The sequence below is a fragment of the Mustela nivalis genome (genome assembly GCF_964662115.1).
Source record: "Mustela nivalis genome assembly, chromosome: 14".
In the NCBI taxonomy this organism is placed as follows: Eukaryota; Metazoa; Chordata; class Mammalia; order Carnivora; family Mustelidae; genus Mustela; species Mustela nivalis.
The window spans coordinates 11,695,799-11,717,165 of record NC_139033.1 but is presented as its reverse complement, the minus strand read 5'-3'; the positions used below and the strand labels follow the sequence as shown (position 1 = coordinate 11,717,165).

General features: G+C 47.9%; 1 protein-coding gene across 1 annotated transcript in view; it reads left to right on the top strand.

Annotated features, from left to right (window-relative positions):
* Positions 1 to 13,210: 13,210 nt before the first annotated feature.
* CCDC63 (coiled-coil domain containing 63) overlaps positions 13,211 to 21,367 on the top strand; it is a 29,313-nt gene continuing 21,156 nt past the window's right edge. Inside the window, exons 1-4 of the mRNA XM_082698463.1 lie at positions 13,211 to 13,299; positions 13,697 to 13,866; positions 16,714 to 16,903; positions 20,696 to 20,815. Of these exons, the coding sequence (XP_082554589.1) occupies positions 13,291 to 13,299; positions 13,697 to 13,866; positions 16,714 to 16,903; positions 20,696 to 20,815 (489 nt within the window). The 5' untranslated portion in view covers positions 13,211 to 13,290. The remainder of the gene's footprint in view (positions 13,300 to 13,696; positions 13,867 to 16,713; positions 16,904 to 20,695; positions 20,816 to 21,367) is intronic.

Sequence of the window (21,367 nt, the reverse complement as noted above, 5' to 3'; positions counted from 1 at the left end):
GTGATTTCTCTCTGTCAAATAAATAAATAAAATCTTAAAAAAAAAAAAAAAGCAAGTGAGGGTCTGTTTGAAGCTCTACAGAGGTGGGAGGGGAGGAAGGAGTTTGCACGTCAGGGAAAACTATTAAAAAAAAAAAATCCAAAACCTCTGGAGATGATGACAGGTGAGGGGAAAGACATGGACGTGGCTGTGAAGACACGCAGTGTAGCAGCTTTCCAAACTGGAGATATTCACAGAGACAGGACAGCAGCCTAGAGAGCTCACAGGCTCTGGGAAAAGAAGCTGAATTCAAATCCTGCCTCAGTCCCTTGTTTAACCTGCGACGTATCATTTAACCTCTCTGAACCTCAGTTTCTTGTTCTGTAAATTGGGGGTGGGGAAGTAGGTGATTGGGATGATTGCTGAGTGCTCATTCTTGCTGGGCGAACCTGGACAACAATGATCAGAGGGGTGGGGTGGGCGCCACTCCCTGCAGGACTCCAGGGGTGTCATTCACTGTTGTCCGTGTAAATAGCGCCCCCTGGTGCACCAACGTGAATGATAGCTCCTGGAGTTAGGCGACACGGCGGAGAGGCCGGGAGAGGTTCTGTCACTCGCCCAAGTCGCACAGCTAGCACCTGGCGGTGGTAGGATTTGAGCTCAAGTATGATTCCATAGCCCAAGCCTATAAGCACCATCCCCTCCTGCCCACCACTGGTTTATCAAATCGGGGATGCGGTTCAGTGTCCGTGACCGTTGGAACTTCGGGAGATTGCATGAGCTGTGTATCTTCCCCACGTGATTTTCTCACATAACAAATGAGCTCATGCCTGCAGAAATCCCGAGCACAGTGCCTGTTATGCAGTGGAAATTAACTCATAGTGAGGTGCCTGGGTGGCTCAGTCGGTGGAGTGTCCAACTCTTGATCTCAGGTCTTGATCTCAGGGTCATGAGTTCAAGCCCTGCATTGGACGTGGAGCCAACTTAAAAAAAAGAAAGGAAGGAAGGAAGGAAAAGTAACTCAGAGTGGTGAACAAGAGGACTGCTGGGAAATTGAATCCCCCCTTGAGGCTAAGTGTCCGAGGGCAACTGGAAAGGAAGAGGGTTAGAGCAGCATTTTCAATGAAAGGGAAGCAGATAAGTCCTTGGGCTTGAGGCAAAGAGGTAAAGGAAGCCAAAAAAAAAAAAAAAAGAGAGAGATTTGAGGATGAGAGCAGATTTCAAAAGGGCCACTGGTGTAGGAGTTAGGGTATCACAGGGGACAGGAGCTGAGCTGAAGGTGGAGGAACGCAGCCTCCTGAACCAAACCACCTACATTCAGACAGCATGGGGCACCCCCCCCCCAAAAAAGCTGGCAGGCTCAGGGTGGGAAAAGGGAACTTGGGGTGCTCTTACCAGAAGAAGGTAGGGAAGGCTCAAATATGTTCATCACATGCATGATTTGAAAACATTCTGGTCACTCTCAAATTTTTTAGTTTGACAACTATTGACTCAACCAGCTTTTATTTTCTGGGTTTTTAAATGATGTGGAATTTGGTGGCATTTCCAAGTGATGCCAATTCAGGGTGGGCAGCTGAGGGGCTGGGGATGAGGAGTGAAGAGATGCACGTTTAACTACAGCCCTACATCGGGTGGCCTCTGTGTTCAAGCCATAGACGTTCCCAGAAGGCAAAAAACACTCCCTCCCCAAACTCCCTGCTGTTATTAATCAGCCAACAGCTCAGTAGCAGGTGTGCCTGAGTGAATTTTGGGGTCATGGCAGGTAATCCAGTCCGGCTAGGCTGAAGCAGGTGACCTGACTGTCAGCCTGATCCTGAGCCATTGAATAAGGGGATTAATCTAAACCTCTCAGAGCAGAGGATGATTTTCGAGAAATCCTGGGACCCAGAAAACGGAAGTTGGACATAGTGGCCTGAGGCTTGCTTACTGGGGTCATTTAGGAAAACTGCCATTGTGGTTGAGACACCTCAGGGTGTGGGGGGGGGGGCAGGAAAAAAGCTCAGAGGGGTCTGAGAGGAACAGAAATAGAAAATTGCTGGGGGGCTGCCGCTGGAGTGAGCTGGGAGTTCATGCATTTCTCAAGGGGTCAGTTATGACCAATGCTAGCTGATTGTCACTGAATAGAGCCAGACAAGCTGGATTTGGGTCCTGCCTCCACTTCTTTGCTGTGTGACCTTGGGCAGGTCACTTCCCCTCCCTGGACCCCAGTTTCCTCATCTGTAAAATTGAATAATAATGGTACCCACCTCAGAGAGATGTTTAAATGAATGTTTGCAAATGCCCAGCACAGTGTCAGCCTTGTAGTGAAAAGCACTACATATCAATGCAAATATGTCAGTTCCAAAGGCTTTAGGAACTGTGTTAGGAACCAGGATTTCAAAGACCAAAAGATGCTTCTGGTGCTCTTGTCACTTAGGAAATTCCAGGGGTTTTAGGAGTTCTGTGTCAGAAATTGGGGCCAGCGACCAATACCGTTGACTGCCCCCTGCACAATGTAGGGGTTGGGGCACTGCCCCCCCCCAGTCAAAAATCCCCGTATAACTTTTAACTTCCGCAAAACTTAACTCCTAATTGTCTACTGTAGGGCAGAAGCCTTGCTGATAATATAGTTGATTAATACAATTTCATATATTATATATATTATATACTATAGTCTTACAATAAAGTAAGCTAGAGGGAAAAATGTTAAAAATCATAAGTACATTTATAGCACTGTACTGTGATTTATTGAAAAAAATCACATATATGTGGACCCATGCAGCTCAAACTCGTGTGGTCCAAGGGTCCACTGTGTGTTGTGTATATTTTCTATGATTCCACAGGGGGCCACATGGGGAAGCCACCAGGCTCAGGCAGGAGGTAGAGAGAGTGCAGGGAAAACACAGGCAAGAGACATTATTGTAATTTCTGCAGGAAGGAATGGGCAAGCCAGGGTCAGCAAGCTGGGAAGGATGAAGATTGGCTCAGTTGAATAATTACAGCAGGCCCAGGGGTGCAGGCTCTGTCCCCAGTTGTCGCCTGGGGTGATTAGGGCAGGGGGATAACAGCTGGGAGCTAAGAGCTTGATAAGGTAGGTGTTGTGACTGGCTGGTTTGCATGTGAAAGGTGCGCTGGAAGTGGGTTGTTGGTTCTCCCTGGAAGGAGCTAACCTTGGGAGAGGCAGTCCTTTCCTCTTGCAGCGCCTACAAGCATCAGTTCACTCCGACTCTGTAACCGATCTGCTGGACCGGTTGGAGTGACTTCGGCCATTAGTACCAGAAGAACTGATTGAGAGAGGCTTAAGAAATAAGATGCTTAATTCAATGTGACATACCAAGAGGGCTTGAGGTGGAAGCTTCCAGCTTTAGCTTGTCAAGTCCACAGTATCATCCAGGACACACACCGTTTCTCTCCTTTGCCTTTTTCCCTGCCCAGCATGTTGGTGATGTCTCTCTCCCTGTGGTCCCAAGAAGGAAAGAGGTTTCAGGGACGGTTGCCATGGAACCATGCCAGAACTTCGTAGTGGAAAACAATGCCATTATTTCTTGCACTCCGCGGGTGGAGGTGACTACAGCGGGACGGTGTTTCTGTCCCACGTGGTGTAGGGACAGGATGGCAGTGGGGCCATCCACTGAACTGTCTTCAGCTGGCAGCCGGGCTAGGCTGGAAGGGCCAAGGAGGCTGTGTTCACGTGTCTAGGGCTTGGATGCTCCTCTGGGTGGTCCCGCGTCCCATGGCTAGCTTGGGCTTCCGCATCACATGGTGGTCTTGGAGTGATCAGATGCCCCTCCCAGGGCATCCAGGGTAAAAGGGTGGGGGTGGGGAGTTTGTGTGTGCCAGGGCTTTCTTAAGGCCTCACTTCTAGTGCATTCTTTAGGTCAAAGCCAGTCACAAGGCCAGCTCCAATTCCAGGGGAGTTTTTGGAGTTGGTCACCTGCCACTCTCAGTAAAAGCAGGAAGGGAAAGTAGAGAGGGGAGGTGGTGAGACAACTGGTGGTATTGGCCTCACGCAAGCTTCAGTGTCCCATGAAGAAGAGGCCAGACAGAGCCGGTCTTTTGTTAGAGCAACGGGGTGGCATGGTGGGTATTCATACTTCTTGGAGCACCAGGCTAACATAAGGCACCCAGAGTCTTCTCTCTCCCTCTCTCTCCCCCTAGCTCAGCGTGCTCTACCTGTCCATAACCTCCCCTGGGTGGGGGAGCAGGACCATGAGGGGGAAGAGGATGGTTAGACATATGGGATGGGGGAGGGCTCAGTTATTTAAAAAAGATGGAAGGATCTGGCACCGCTCCTGGTGTCAAATTGAAATCAATGCTGGCTTCACTCCCAGGCTGGTTCCCATCCCCTCCAGAGGGCAGACTCTCTGCAGCAACCAAGTCTGGGAAGGTCACTTGCTAGTCACAGGAGGGGGTGGGGGAGGGGCCATGACATAGAGCCCCAGTAGAGAACTGACTCCCACTCAAGTGGGTCAAGGGACTTTAAAGAAGAGACTTCTTTCAGAGTGTGGACAGGGTTAGGGGCAAGGGAAGGGAGGTGGATGCACAGAGTGTGGCGACACAGGGAAGTCATGGCTACCCTTAATAAAGGCTTAAGAAATATGATTGATGCTTAATTCAGTCTGACCTAACAGAAGTCTTGAGGTGGAAGCCCCAGCTTTGGCTTATCAACTCAACAGTTGACAGGAAGATAGGAAGGGACCAGAGTGACGGAAGCCCAGAGAGGGCTGGGGCTGCGGGGATAGCCATCCAGACAGCTGCGGAGACACCGTCCTCCAACAAAGGAGTCTGCAAGAAATGCCCCACCTCCGTCTCCCGCAGCCTGCTGATCTCCTGCGGGTCCCTCCCATCGGCTACACCCACCCGGAAGCCGGAAGACAAGGGAGCCCGTGGGTGATGAGGACTCAGGGCAGGCGGAGAAGGGTAGAGAAAGAATGGGTAGGGTGGGCAAGCGATACAGGGGTGTTATGCGCAGGCCCAAGAGAGGTGGTTATATTTGTAATTATTTTTCAATATTTCAGAATGTCCCATTAATAGATATGCCACAATATAAAAAATTTAAAAAAATCCCTCTCTCGTTCATCTCTGTAGAAAGAAAACTTTTTGATTGAAGCACAATATATGTATAGAGGAGATACCTATCAGAAATGCAGTTTGATGAGTTGTCACCAGTGAGCTTATCCATGTAATCAGTTCAAGAAATAGAACATTCGGGGATACCTGGGTGGCTCAGTGGGTTAAGCCACTGCCTTGGGCTCGGGTCATGATCCCAGGGTCCTGGGATTGAGTCCCACATCGGGTTCCTTGCTCAACAGGGAACCTGCTTCTCTCTATGCCTCTGCCTGCCACTTTGCCAGCTTGTGCTCTCTATGTGACAAATAAATAAAATCTTAGAAGAAAAAAATAAAAGAAATAGAACATTTGAAGTCCCTCGACTGCCTGTCAGTATGTCTGCTTTAACTCCCTCTGAGCAGATAACCTGTATTCTGACTTCTAATTGTACAGGTGCACGCCCCAATTTTGTATTTTATATAAAGGGCATCCTTCAGCATGAGCTTCTTGGAGTCTGGCTTCTTTCACTCTACATATTTTTTTTGTTGTTGTTGCTTTTAACTTATTTCCACTTGTCCCTGCAGAGATATTATTACAAGGGGCATCTTTGTGTCTATGGTTTGTTTGTTTGTTTGTTTTTGTCTGTGACTTTTCTTTCTTTTTTTTTTTTTTAAGATTTATTTATTTGGGAAAGAGAGAGAGAACACAACAGGGGGAGGGGCGGAGGGGAGGGAGAAATGAAGACTTCCTGCTGAGCGGCGTGCCTATTGCTGGGGTCAGTCCTGGGACCTTGAGATCAGGCCCTGAGCCAAAATTAAGAGCCAGATACTCAAACAACGGAGTCACCGAGGGACCCCTTTGATTTATTTTCTTAGGAAGAACCCCCAGATTTAGGTTTCCTGGGTTGAAGGGTATAAACATTTTTAGAACTCATGTTGTGGGAGGCCACATTACTTTCTGAAGGATGTGTGGTTCTCATCACTCCCTATGTTAGAAGCCTACCACTGAGATCACAGTCAATGTTTTGGGCTGAAAGGAAGGGCAAGAGGGAGTCAGTTTTGAATCCTGCTGGGGAGGATTCTGAAGCTGTAAATATGAATTAGGGACACCCAAACCATATGTACTTTTTCAAAAATTATTTGTTATTTTGTTAAAAAAAAAGATTCTGGGGCACCTGAGCGGCTCAGTGGGTTAAGCCTCTGCCTTTGGCTCAGGTCATGGTCCCGGGGTCCTGGGATCGAGCCTCGTATTGGGCTCTCTGCTCAGCAGGGAGCCTGTTTCCTCCTTTCTCACTGCCTGCCTCTCTGCCTACTTGTGATCTCTCTCTGTCCAATAAATAAATAAATGAAATCTTTAAAAAACAAAAAACATTCTGGCAGAAGTCAAAATCCCATCAGACTGCCTGACCCTTATCTTATGGGTTACTACTGTTTTTATTTTGAACACATAGATGGAGTGAAATATTTAGCAATCCATTTAGGTTTTCAAGTTTGCAGTTCGACCCTGGCAGTCTCAAGAAATTAAGGCTCAGAAAAGTCAACTGACTCTCCTAAGGGCACACAGCAAATCAGTGGCAGAGCCAGGACTAGAACCAGGATTTCTTTTTTTTTTTTTTTTTTTAATATTTTATTTATTTATTTGTCAGAGAGAGAGGGAGAGAGAGCGAGCACAGGCGGACAGAATGGCAGACAGAGGCAGAGGGAGAAGCAGGCTCCCTGCCAAGCAAGGAGCCCGATGTGGGACTCGATCCCAGGACGCTGGGATCATGACCTGAGCCGAAGGCAGCGGCTTAACCCACTGAGCCACCCAGGCGTCCCTAGAACCAGGATTTCTGAACAATTTGTCCAATGTTCTCTCCCCTATAACACTGTGCCCTCCCTGCCTGTCCTCCCATTTATGAGATTACTTTCACGGTTCTTCGAAAGAGGTGATTGTGTTCTCTCATCATCTTTCCCAGACCCCATGTGATTGGGCCGACAGTGGACATTAAATCTAGACCGGGCCAACTGGATTCTCTTTCCTCAGTTGAGATTAAAACATCAATGTGTTTTTGTTGTTATTTTTGTTTTGTTTTTTAAAAATTTTATTTTATTTGTTTGACAGAGATCACAAGTAGGCAGAGAAGCAGGCAGAGAGAGAGGGAGAAGCAGTCTCCCCGCTGAGCAGAGAGCCCAATGCGGGGCTCGGTCCCAGGACCCTGAGATCATGACCTGAGTCGAAGGCAGAGGCTTAACTCTTTTAGCCACCCAGGTGCCTCTGTTTTATTTTGTTTTTAAACTGGGTTCCAAAGTGGGAACTCAAAAGAAGCAAGCTGGCAGGAGAAGAGAAAGAAAATAGTCTTCAAAAATAAGAGGTCAGGGATGGCTGACTGGCTCAGTCAGCAGAGCATGGAACCCTTGATCCTTAGGGTTGTAAGTTCAAGTACCACATCGGAGGTAACGTTTACTTTAAAAAAATAAAAATAAAAACAAGAGGTCAGGTTGAGAGACCAGGTAGTTTGAAAGACAGAGTTGGAGAGTTGGAGAGAAGAGCTGATTTGGTTTCTGATAGCTTTCTAGTTCTTAGTTTTTGTTCTTCATAGGAATGTGTCTCCAGTTTACACACGATAACCTTGGTATTCATATAATTTAGCATGATTTTGGCTGCAGTAAGAAAATTTACAGATTCTTGTAACAGGAAGTACAGAGCCAACATGGATTTCAGGCATGGTATAATCAGAGTCCCTGCTATATTGCTCTGCAACTCTTTTTAGGCCCTTTTTCTCCATCAAGTATTGGCTTTGATCTCACACTGGCTTATCTCATGGTTACAAGAGGGACCATCAACAACAGGGACAACACGCCTCCTGTTCCCATCCATGCAGCTAGAAAAAGCATTTCCCCTCCAACCCCAGACTATAAATACTTCCTTTCTGTCTGATTAGGTCACTGTCAGTTATATACCTATTCTTGACGCTTTGCAGACTCCAGGAGAATGCTGTGCCATGATTGGCTTGCATTTGTGTTCCTGGTCCAATCATTGGCGAGGAGGATGGAAAGGATTGGCTAAGGGTAATTAATTGAGATCTACCCTGGAGATACACGTACAAATCAATTTCCATCGGCTGAATGGGAGAGGGCTGGTTACCTGAACAAATTGGTATCTGCCAGGAAGGAAGAAGGGGGAACAGATGCTGGAGAAGGAAAAAAAAAATCATTTTGAACTATTTTGAGTGGATGTCTGATCCTTGTAGCCAAAGAGTCATTTGGACAATCAGCTTCCTGGTCTCTGGCCAATTGCCTTTGCCCAGCTCCTCTGTAGCCTGATTCTAATTTCCTCCTCCATTCTGTGGACTCTGTTATCGCCAACATTTCTCACCGCTGGCTCATTGCTTTGGCAAGCTGGTATCTCACTCTGCTCCAAGCCCCGCTGATGGAGCTGAAGATCCCTTTAGCAGAATCAGTTCTGGCAGGTTCTAATTTAAAAAGCCTCACACTTCTCTGCATGGGGGCTGCTGAGATCTGCATCCATAAAGGCAGGGAGAGTAAATTCTTCAGAGGAGAACCTATTTTTAACAAGTCCTGGACCTAATTGAACTTAATCGTTTTTCAGTCGCTGACACTTGAAATGTGTGAGTCACTAGGCTATGTATGGAGCTGAGGGCTATGGTGGCCCTTTAAATAGCAAAGAGATGGTAGCTATCAGCTTCCAGAAGAGCTGCTAGGGTCTGGGGCTATGGCTTCACTCAGGGTTGCCCCTGAGACAGACAGCCCTGCATTCCAGTCCTGGCTTATCCACTTACTGCAGCAGTCGTTATTTCTTCAAGCCTGTTTCCTCATCTGTAAAATAAGGATGGGAACACTTGCCCCAAAACATTTCATGTGAGTCATCAAGGCCTGACAGGAGGCTGCCCAAAATCTTCATTCTACTTGGCATGAATATTCACGTTTCCTTGAAGAAACATTAATGTCCCTGGTTAGGACATGTTGCCCAAACCCCATACATGATATACCATTACACTAACTTTCCTAATGGTTACAACGTGGCTGCCAGCAACATCAGGGACAACATGTTTCCTTGTGCACCACATTAACTTTCTGAAGCCAAAAATACAGTAAGTTCTAAAACACATCTTGTCCCGAGAGTTTAGGGATAAGACAATGGAGATCTTAGTGTGACTGAGCTACATACAGTTATTCCAGGGCCTAGTGGGTAAGGTAAAAATCACATTGAATCATGATCACCCTAGAAAACCAATACCCCCATCATTTGCCTTGAGCAATGTGGCTGCTTCTTGAAGTTAGCCCAGAAAGAAGTGGTCAGTTGGTGTTTTGGGGCCATTTGTATGGAAAATGTTTATCTTTAAACTACTCCATTTGGCCTGTGAAAAATGCTCCTGCCAGGAGTGACCTGGGTCAGACTAGGGTTCCCTGTGTCATGCTCACAGAGGGTGGGTATGGGTCCTCCTGAAGAAAATGACAGGCAATGTCCCCACTGCTGGTGAAGTTCGTGTTGTCTTAAATTGTTTCTCTCTTGTTTTGCAGAGCAGGAAGAAATGGGTCCGTTTTGGTGCGTGTGGAGGGTGTACCCATCGCAGCTGCGGTAAGGCTGTGGGGAGAGTGTGAATGCAGGTGCCAGCGATGAGGGAGCCCCTGAGAGGGCGACTGAGTGGCGGTGGGAGTGGCTGTTACTGACTATCGTGAAGGTAGCTACTCTGGAAAGGGGTCGCTGAGAGGTGTGTCAGTCCTCCACCGTCCACCTTCTCGCCATTCGCTTGGGTTCTCTTCCAGAGCCTTCCAGGGAAGAACGCCTGTCTGTGCGGGTCACAAAGGCGCCAGTTCCAGGGCTCCGAGAACTTCCAGACGCGGGGCTGGGGGTGGGTGCAGCGGGGCCGCGCAGTGAGCATTGGTCTCGGTGCCTTCGGAACTGCCCCCGCCATCTGACACGCAGCTGGGGCTGGCGGCCCCGGGTAAGTTTCACCACTTGCTGCTCCACAGCTCCCCCTGCTGGTGGCGCCCCCCAGCCCATTTCCTTTAAGCTGCCCTAAAGCTGGAAAATATCGTAAGCTCCCTCAATTAAACATCAACTACAATGCTTAAAATAACTTCAAGAAAGTTCAACAAACTCCCATTTCGCCCTATAAATATCCCATTTAAAAAAACTGTATTTCTGTACCCCTACTTGGCTAATGCCCCAAGTACATCTTTAACTTACCACCAGGTTGGGCGGCCTTTGTTCAGGTTTTATAGGCTCCTCTCTCAGACCTGGCATTTTATAACCCATGCAGTCATGGGTCTGGCTTTTCCTTTAGTGACAGTTGTAAAAATTCAGCAGCAGAGGAGGAGCCTGCCTTCCCTGCCCCTGCTAATTAAATGTTAGTTGGGAAAGGTGATCTCTTCATTCATTCAAACACTATTTCCTAAGAGCTTATCCTGTGCCCCAGACTATAGATGCTGTAGTGGCTGGACTGAAGCCCAGGGAAGCGGAGGGCATGTGCTTGAGGGCAGGCTTTGAGCTTCCTCTCTGGAATCGCAAAGTCAAATTCCTGCTAGCTCTGGGCAGTTGCAGAGAATGTGGGAATTGGAGAGAGGAGTTAGGTAGGCACTAGGGAGCAGTGAAGTCTGCAGCCAGGAGAGTGAGTACAATACCCACATTCGTATTTTAAAACACTGCTTGCTAAGGGGCGCCTGGGTGGCTCAGTGGATTGGGCCGCTGCCTTCTGCTCGGGTCATGATCCCAGTGTCCTGGGATTGAGCCCTGCATCGGGCTCTCTGCTCAGCGGGGAGCCTGCTTCCCCTTCTCTCTCTGCCTAACTCTCTGCCTACTTGTGATCTCTCTGTCAAATAAATAAATAAAATCTTTTTAAAAATTAAAAAAAAAAACACTGCTTGCTAAACAGGATGGAAAGAAGGTTGAACCCACCCATAGGCCTCAAGTTTGAGACCCTGGAATGAGAGAGAGGTGAGCCAGGGGCTGGAATACTGGTGGGGCTCTGAAGGCTCAGCTGTGAGAATGGGGATGAAGCTCTCTGTAGGGAACACAGTGGGCCCAGCCCAGGGGGCACAGACAGAGAAAGATCTATGTTGGTGTCTGGAAGCTAGGGAGAGCCTAGCTCTCTAGGGGAGCCTGGCTCTGGGTGTGTGGAGTGGGTATCAGCAAAAAGGTGGGAAGTGGATGGTGCCTCCAGTTCCCCGGGAAAAACACACAACACAACCAAATAACTCAAGGGCAAGATAAACTGATACTTGACAGTCCTGATTCACAAACAAGGTACATTCATCAAATACCTGTTATGTGCTAGACACTGTGCTAAGAGCTTTATACACATTAGTTTATGCTGAGAGTTCGGTATGAGTATCCCCATTCAAAAGATTTGCTTTTAAGGAACCTCCAGACTTTTCCACACTTCTTTGCCAATCACTTCTCCCTGGATGTCACCACTTATATTAGATCACACACCACTCTGAATATTCCTTTCATCCACTTGCCTCTCAACCTTGGGCCAGCCAGTAATTTCTACCCAGAATTCCTTCCCCACTTTTCCTCTCCTCTTGTTGAACTCCTATTCATCCTTCAAAACCCAAATTAAAATTTATTTACTTTGTAGAGCCCTTTCCACTGTATTACCCTAGACAAAATTCATACCACCTTGAAGGCCAACTTACCACTGGATTCCCTAAAATGTTTAGCACACGGTAGGGGTTTAGTCTGTGTGCTAATGGAATTAAGCACTTTGGGCAGGAGAACTCATTTGGTTACAAGCAATAGAAAACTCCTCTCAGATTGTTTTAAGAGAGTATGTTATTTGTGTAACTGGATATGACCCAGAGGCATCTCTCAGGCTTGGTTAAGTCCAGGGGTTTGAATGATGTTCCCAAGTTTCAATCTCTCACCATTTTTGTCTTCTCCATGTTAGCTTTATTTTCAGGCTCCCTGCAGAGGCAAGAACGTTGCCAGCCACTCTCTACCTCATTCAATAGGTTCAAGAACAGCAGGAAACAAAATCCTTCTCTTCTGAGTGTTCAAGCTTAAACCCCACTATTCGTTCTGCTGGGATGAGTCTGTGTCAAGTTCCCAACCCTATAATGATCACCCTGACGGGGTTGGGGGGGGGTGGGGATTATGCAGATAAGCTAGGGATCTGGCATTCTGATTGGCCCTTCCAGAGTCACATATTCCAATCTGATAGGAAGGGGTGGGGTCAGTCCCAGGGTCAAAAAATGACGGCGAGTGAAGGTGAGGATGGTTTCCCAGAACAAATCCAGGTGTTGTCACCAGAAGCTAGAGGAATACCGCACTCTCCTCAGCCCTCATAAACAGTTACTACACTGGACTTTCACCAGATGAAACACTCCATACAATACCATTATCATTCCAGCCTGTTTGCTGAGCACTTACTATGTGCCAGGCTCAGTGAGGTGCCTTAAGGCTTCCCAACCTATGAGGTGCCTTCTAGAACTTCTCTTATTTTCCAGAGGAGGAAATGAGGCCCAGAGGACGGAAATGACTTGCCCAAGGTTAGTAAGTGGAGGAGGAGGAATTTTTGCCGAGATCTGACGATTGACACAACTAATACTTTAACCCACTGGACTGCCCACCCACCCTCAGTGGGTGGCAAAGCTAGAAGTTTCTGCTTTAGAAATCTAGCCCTTCAAGTCTGGGAGTCGGGGTGCCGTGGATCTCACAGCCCTCCGGGTCTTGTAGGGTTAACATTGTCTTCCCCTCCTCTGAATTCATGGCCCAGATGAAGTTCAAGTTATGACTTGATAAACGTGCCTCTTAGTACCTCTGGATCCTGCTTTAAAAGGCAGGTGTATATAAGTGTGCATTCCATCCTTAGCTGAAGCTGATGCTGGACTAATTGCATGGACTAACTCATCAGAGGTCACATTGCCCTGATGCCATTTGCCCCCTCTTCTTCTGGAACACAGGGAGCAGGAGGGTAACCAATATGCCAGAACCATCTGCCTGGCTCCTAATAATAAATTGTGAGAGGAACGGGTTTCAGGCTTGCATTGCTTATTAAAAAAAAGAGAGAAGAAGAAGAAGAAGAAGAAGGCTCTTCTCATACCCGCCGCCATCTGCCGTGTCCTCCACATGTGCCAAAGTAGTGGGAGGAGGAAAGGACTGCAGGGGGTGGGGGCGGGAAAAGGGGCCACTGGGTCCCACACTGCCAGCCGGGTAGCTCACACATTGTCTTCCTTTTGCCGATGTGGACAGGACATTGCAGAGACAGAGAGAGGAGCACTCACTGGCTTTGATCTACCCGGTGTCTAAGCATAGCGAAAGCACAAGTCCTTCAAGATGCCGATGGTAGGTATCAGCTCTTGTATATGGAGCGCTTCCTGTGGGTCAGGCACTGTGATAGCCGCTAAATACACATATTAGCTCATCTAATCCTGAAAACAAATCTATATGCACCCATTTTATAGATGAGAAACTGAAGGCTCAGAGACGTTAAGTGATTGACCCAAGGTCACACAGCAAGGCCGCCTCTTCAGTATGCAATAATGAGGCCCAGCCTCCTCTCTACCCTGGCAACCCAGAGCAGGTTTTCCGTGTAACAGATAAGCAGTTGACATCACCCAAGGGTGATCTTCCACCTCTAGTCCTGCCCCCAGATGCTCTCCTGCCCTCTGCCCTTGAGCTGACATGTAGGCTTCTCTGATCACCTAACCAGTTGCTCAATGCCTCTCCCCATCTCACCCAGCCAAAGAAGCACAGGAGAAAAAGCTCCGAAACCATCCCGGAACCTTCGGAGAAGGTCAAAGAGCAGCTGGCTGAGGCTGAGCTTCGGAAGCTGAAGCAGCAGTTCAGGAAGATGGTGGAAAGTCGGAAGTCCTTTAACTTCCGTTCCCAGCAGAAGATCTCGAACCAGCGGTAAGTGATGTTCAGTTTCATACTGAGTGAACTTGGAGAAAACTTTGGATTTGGTTTCATGCAGTTTGCCTTCTCATGTCGCCTCTGGGCTGGGATCTGATTCTGAAGCCCTCCTGGGTACCTAGGTGGGCCAGCTTCAGTGGCAGGGGGGATTTATTCTCAGAAGCCAGCCTGTCAGCAGGGCCCCAAGGGGGAGCAGGACGCCCATGTCTCAGGGAAGGACCCAAATGAAAACTTCCGGTTCCTGTTTCTTTCTACACGTGGATTTTGTTGTTCCGCGTCTTTATCTCAGCGTTGGCTGGTGGAGGATGGCTGCCCCAACTCCTGAGCTACCCAGGACGACACCCAGAGGCCACGGCTGCGGTGACTCAATTCGAATCCCACGCTCCCAGGAAGGGGGGAATCTGATTGGCTTAGCTTTGGTCAGGTGTCTACGCCTGGCCCAATCAGCTGTGGCCAGGGGGCGGGAACTGGAACTTAGCATACAAAAATGGCTCTTGAGGTTTGCTACCATGGTTCTAGCAACTGGAGTGAGGGGTTACCAGAGAGGAGGAAATCGCCAGGCTGCGGCTATCCCAAAAGATGTTTCCTGCTGTGCGTCGTTATGGAATCTGCAAGAACAAATATTTGAAATTGGGTTGTCCTAGAAATTATGATGTGGATAGCTTTTTTAGACAATAGAAAAGTGTTCCCTGGGGTTGAATAAACATCTTCAGATTCCCTTCAAAGGAATGTAATTCCTTAGTTACAGCCGTAACATTTATACAGACAGAAACTTCCCATTATTAGAAAGAAAATTATTAAAAACAAATCTTGGATGTTGTGTGAAGTTCAGAGGGTAGGGGAAGTGGGGTGGTTCAGATTTTCAGTAGATTTAATTCACACAGAGCTAGTCCATAGGGGAGATTCATGTAAATTATAAAAATGCACCCTTTCTTAAGACACTTTACTGCCATCTGTTGGAAACACTGTCATTACGTAGGGATTTTTTTCGAACAAGATGAAGCATCCCCCAGGAAAGTATAATAAGTTATAATAATAAACAATCAATGATTGTTTTTCAAGCAGATAGAACTCCCTTTGGATGGTGCAGTCCACAACCTGCACTTCTGTGCCTGGTAGGCCTGATTCACAGCCTACCCCTGGTGAGCATCAGGAAAAGCCTCCTCCCTGGTGGGTCTCTGACAGTTTTTCTTAAATCTTACCCTTAGTTCTACTTTTACCGCAGTCCATTTGATCTGGTTTCACTGTGATGGACCTGAAAGGAAGTGGGTGGAAAAGTAGAGATCTTAGATTCTTCTAGTGCAACACCTGTAAAGGGGCCAGGACTCAGAAGAGCTCAGTGAGGTTGCAGTATTTAAGGAGGTGCTTTTTCCTCAGTGCTCGTCCTGCACCTGTACCCCCCAAGAGTGAAGGCTTCCTTAAACTTAGGGGCACCTCACCCCCAGTTCCAGCCCTGCTGATGAGACAGACAAACCTTCCTTTTGCTTTTACTGTGCCCTCCGAACTCCCAACTCTGGTGGACTCTCCTGCTCTTTTTTTCTCTTCATCTTAACAAAGACCCCCTCCCAAGAAGGGCTTAAGAGGGAGAGAAAGGTCCCAGCTGGTTTAGAAGACAAGCAGCTCTAGAATTAGGGGTACGCCCCCACATGTGGCTATGTACATTTGTAGTTGATGAAAGAAGATTAAAAATTCAGTTCTTCACTTGCACTAGCCACCTTTCAAGTTCTCTAGCCACATTGCAAGTTCACTAGCCACATTTCAAGTGCCCAACAGCACTTGATGGTGCCTGGTGGATGCTGTTGGACAGTAGATAGAGAACATTCCTGTCATTATAGAAATTCTACTGAACATTGGCACCTGGGTGGCAGTTAAGCGTCTGCCTTCAGCTCAGGTCATGATTTCAGGGTCCTGGGATCCAGCCCAGAATGGGTCTCCCTGTTCAGCGGGGAGCCTGGTTCTCCTTCTTCTGTGCTCGCTCGCTCTCTCTCTCTCCCTCTTCCTTGCTCTTGCTCTCTCTCAAATACATAAAATCTTTTTAAAAATGTGCATATGCCTGATTGAGGATCTTGTTACAAAGCAGATTCTGATTCAATAGGTCCTGGGTTGGGGCCTGAACTTCTGCATTTTTCCAAGCTCCCAAAGGACATCGAGGCAGCTAGGCTGTGGACCATGCTGTCTGCTGCGTCAGGTGCTCAGACTTTGCCAGAAACTCGGCCTCAGCGCCATTTCCCATTGTTCATTTGCCATCGCCCGAGCCTTTTTTTCATTCAAAAGTCCCTGTTTGTCCACAGTCCTACCGCTGTCCTCTCCAGAGGAGGGAGAGGGAGAGAGAGGAGGGGACTCTGTCAGCCGATTTCATAAATCATTAGCACCCTGCGTAGAGAAACTGGGGGAGGTTGGAGGTTACTGCGCACCTCTGTGTTGATGCGAAATTGAAAATGCCTGCCTGATGGGCTTGCCTCTCATTACCAGAGATAATTGGCTGTGAAGTCTAGAAAGAAAGTCAGCAAAATCAGACAGATGCCTGTGAGCTGCTGGCAAAAGAAAGAACACTTCCCCCCACCCCCGTAGGTAATGGGTTTTGACAGGCACAGCTGCAAATTGTTCCCTAGGAAGAAAAGGCCCCTAGCGAGGGGGCAGAGCTTTGGGGTTGCAGATGGCCAGAGCTCTAGACCCAGACCCGAGACCTGCAGTAAGCCCCCTGCCACCCTCCAGGGAGGAAGGTGATTTGTCTGCCTGTGCTTGCAGCGCTAAGGAGCCTGGAGCCGCAGAGTGAGGTGAACTCCGGGGCGCAGGGTGTGAACTCCGGGCCGCAGGGTTAATGACGTGCTGCTTTCCCAACAGCAAGGAAATCAAGGCCCTGCAGGAAGAGCAGGATGAGATCACTCTGCTTTTGGGTCTCATCAAGTCCTCAAAGAACTTGGATCTGAATGAGAAAAACTACATGGAGCTATGTTTCCTGCTGCAGACCAAGGACGACTATGAGACCCTGATTAAATCAATGAAAGTGTTGTTGGCAGAACTGGATGAGAAGGTGTGGTCTTTCCCTTGGAGGGTTTACTGGAGTGTGGGGAGGAGGGGGCTTGAATGGGGGGGGAGTACCCATGATGCCTTTGGCCAGATTTCATGCCCCATGTTCTAAAAGTGACCGAGCTTCCTCCCCAGCCTTGTGACCTCTACTCTCCCAGTCCATTCCTCCACTATGTTTTCCAGCACCTTCCCTCTCCACTCAGAGTAAATTCCCAACCCTACTGTGCCGATCAGGAGAGGTTAAGTTATGCAGCAATTAACACCCCCACCCTCAACCCAGTGGTTTAAAACAATAGAGGGTTCTTCCCTGTTCATGCTGTGTCTCTCATGGATTGGCTATGGGCTCTTGTATCTTCTCATCTGGGACCAGGCGGATGGGGTATCCACCATCTTGAATATCGCTAGATGTTGTGACAAAGAGAGTTCTGGAGAGTCTCATACTGGCAATTGAATACGGCATCCTGGGAGTGGCACGTCACTTCTGCCCATGACCCAGAGGCTCAAAATTGTCTACCAAATCCATATATACTCCAACAGCCCATCCGCTAAATGGTCAACTCCACCCATCCACAAATGGAAGTGCGTGTATCCAGAAGGCAAAGAGCTGGAGACATTTGCTGGGCCGTGTTAATGGTCCTATCCCTTACTATGTGTGGTCTAGCCCCAGCCTGCCCCTCTGTCCTCATCCCATGTCATTCCTTTCTCAACTCATCTCCCTCAGCTGCAGAACACTTGTCTTTTTCCAAATATGCAAAAACTGTTCATATCTCGGGGCCTTTGCACATGTTACCCTGGTCCCTGCTTCTTGTCCTTTATGGCTCAGCCTAAATGTGACTTTCTCAGGAACGCCTTTTCTGTACCCTTTCTCCTGATTAAAGGGTATCCCCCTTGCATTAGTTAGGTTCCTGGCCAAAATAAACAAACAAACAAACAAATAAATAAATAAAGTATGCTCAACAGTACTTTGAGAAGAGTTTTATAAGGCTCTATTTACAAGGGTGTGAGCCCAGAGTAGGGACACTGAAAACCCTGTAGGGTTAGCCGCAGTGGGCAAGGCGAACACTCTGGAACCTGAAGACAGAGAGCAAGCCGGGGCAATAAATACCCCAGCCTCTTTCTTCTCGCCCAGTGCAAGGGGGTCCTCATGGGCTCCTTCTGGATCAGCCTCCTGGGGCCCAGAACCGGGTGGGTGGGAGAGAGTGGAGAATGAACCTTGTGGGGGCACACAGAAGATCTCCCCAAACTCCCCTACCTCCGCTCATGACATCCCATGTCATGTCCCTCATAGCCCTTCTCCCAGTGGTAATTAGACTTTAACACAGGAGTCATCTGTCTCTAACCTGTCACCTCCAGGAATGGCAAGGACCATGTCTGTTTTGTTCCTCTCTCTACCCATCCTGCGCCTATCCCATTGCCTGGCACGTAGTAGGTCCTCAATAAGTATTTACTGACAGAGAATCTGGAACTATCATCCCATATTTCCTCTGCTTCCAACCCTTCAGTAATTTCCTATTGTTCGTGAGCTCAGAGCCAAACTCCAATGGTTTGGTTTGTTGGCTCGGCTGCCTTGGGTCCCTCCTGCCCCTCCCACCTCACTCCTGCCCTCCCCACCCCCGCCCCCGTGTTCTTTCCACACTGGCCACTTTCATGAGCCCATAGTGCTTTCTCTCAGGTGCAGGCCTTTGCACCTGCTGTTCCTTCTGCCTGGATTGCCCTTCCCCATCTTCTCTGCTTGGGGAGGTCCTCTTCATCCTTCAGGTCTCAGCCCAAATGCTCTTTCTGCCAGAGGGTTGTCCCTTCATTTCCTCTCCAGATGCCCCTGCTGTCCGTGTCCAAAATACTTTATTGATCTCCCTTTTCCCAGGACTAACTCTGCTTTATAGCTTGTTTCTAGCCCTAGGTTGTAAGTTTCTGTGAGGGCAGAAACCAGCATACTGTCTTGATTGCCATCATACCCTTTGTTGTCTGGCACAGAGCAGGTGTTTAATAATCAATGATGAGTGAATGAATGAATGAATGAATGATTATATGAATGAAAGAGAAAGGCAATAACAGTGAAGAAAGTAGAAAATTGAAGAAAAGATGGGGATGTGGGTCCTCAGAAACAGTAGGCAAGCTACTTTTTAAAAAGATTATTATTTGTCAGAGAGAGTGAGCACAAGCAGGGAGAGCAGCAGGCAGAGGGAGAAGCAGGCCCCCTACTGAGCAAGGAGCCCGAGGCAGGACTCGATCCTAGGACCCTGGGATCACAACCTGAGCTGAAGACTGATGCTTAACTGACTGAGCCACCCAGGCATCCCAACTATGTTGGGATCCTCAAGAGAATATGGTTCTCACTGACCTGTACAAAAACCCTCTCTGCTGAGTTCCATCTCAGGGTGGGCAGGTCCCAGAACCCCCTGCTGCTGTGCCCACCTCACAATTTCCAGAGCTGCTTCCTTGCTAGCGGTCACTGGAGGCAGGGACCTCCCGGGGCCCTGCCTGGCCTCAAAAAGCAAATAAGCCTGTGCCTTTATGCTGAAGAGAGCACCTCACATAGACAACATATTCCTGTTGGTGGCCTTGTCTTTGTCTTCCCAAAGACAAATTAGAGGCCTAATTACTCTCAGCATCACAAAAGCAACATCTGACATAAAGGCACCGAAGGGAATAGGAGGCTGAATGGGACGTGCTGACCTACACCTTCCTTTGAAGAGGAGCTGGAGCCTGAGGTCTCTGGGGCAGCTCAGGCAGGGGCGGGTATGCCTTCAGGACAGGCAACGCTGTAGGCCCGGGAGGCTGCCCCCCCATCTACTGAGCCAACGTTGTGTTGAAGGTGCTGGGTGCCGCCTGTGCAGAGCCCAGGAGAAGAGAACCAAACAGAACAGACTTCTGACTGACTTGAACCAAACCCTGGCTGCTAGTATCACTCCTAAACAGCCTTTACATGCCTTATGAGATTATGAGTCCCAGTGGTTCCCTTGATGCCTGATCATCTGAGCGGCCATCTTGTTTGATGTACTGGTGAGAACAGATTGGGCTACAAGCAATGTAGTTCTTGACTGGAAGTGGCTGGAAGAATAGAAGTTTGTTTTTCTCACATAATAAGTCTGTCTGGACAAAGGTCATTCCAGGAATTTTTTTAGTAGCTCTGTAAGGAGGGTTGGTCTTTTTCTCTCTGATCCTCTTGGTCTCAAGATGGCTGCCAAAGCGTAGCTGGTGTGGCTTCTCATATCATCACATTCAGTGATGTGAAGAAGGGCTGAGGGGCAGGTTCTTACACTCTAATGAGGAAAAGAATATTTCACAAAATCTTTCCAGCTGATTTCCCTTCATTGGCCAGGGCTAGAGTCTATATCTACTTCTAGATCAATCACTGGCAAAGGGAAATGAAATTCTTATCGTTGGTTTGGGGTAGACCCAAATTCTTTCCTGCCAGCTATGGCAAGAGTGTATGTCACTTACTTGAAGTCAGAATCAATGATCCTAAGGGCCTGGTGTGTGAGGAATCCTTTTGACCACAGGTGATATGAAACCCAACCAAAAGAAGCTTAGACCAAAAGGTGAGTGAAATTCATGTGCGCAGGTAAAAGCAAAACCTCTAAATTGCCTCATTTTACCCAAACTGGCTAAGTGTAGTTGAGTTGAACATGCATTCAAGAAAGAAATTAAAATTCTATTTGTAGGAAAAGAAGGAACATTGCAGTTTTTATTTTAGCATGCTTACATTAGTGAACGGTATAATTTGTACCCATACAGATGTTAATTTAACACAGCTGGGGGTTTTCTTTCTCTCTCTTCATTTTTTTTTTTCCAGATTGTTCAGATGGAAAAAAAAATTACAAACCAAAAACAGATCTTCGCAAAGATACAGGAAGCCAATGACCCCCGGAAACTGCAGAAGCAGATCCACGCTCTGGAAACGCGTTTGAATCTTGTACGTAAGGTGTTCTCTGCAGCTTTGCAAACAGCTCTGCCTTCTCTTGCTCAGAGTAGAGAATGATGTCTGTGGAGCGAACCTACCCATCCTGTTGGTTGAGTCAGGAGAAGGTGAACTAATGGCGTTCATACAAGCCAGGCAGCCTTTTAGACTCATCACCCACTCTGTGCCACCCACTCTGTTCCACCCACTCGGCCCATTGTTACCCAAGGTGCCTTTCTCCTTGCTCTCTGCACTTTATGCACCATGCTGTTGCCCCCACGTCCTCTATTCTAATCCCCCACCTCTCCCAGGATGACTATTTTTAGTGCCTTGACTTAAAAACTTGCTCATTTTAAAAAAGCAGCTCAAATATTACCCTTCAGCAAGAGAATTAGTAAGACTTTCTTCCCCCATTGCAATCTGCTCATGCCTCTATTAGACCTAGTGCTTTTTGGTTGTTGTTGATATTGTCTCTAGGAAATATTCAGCATAGACATGCATAAGTTGGTAAAGAGAAAAGTGATGTTTCCTGATAACTTCAATTTATAGTGACTTTGTGCATTAAGC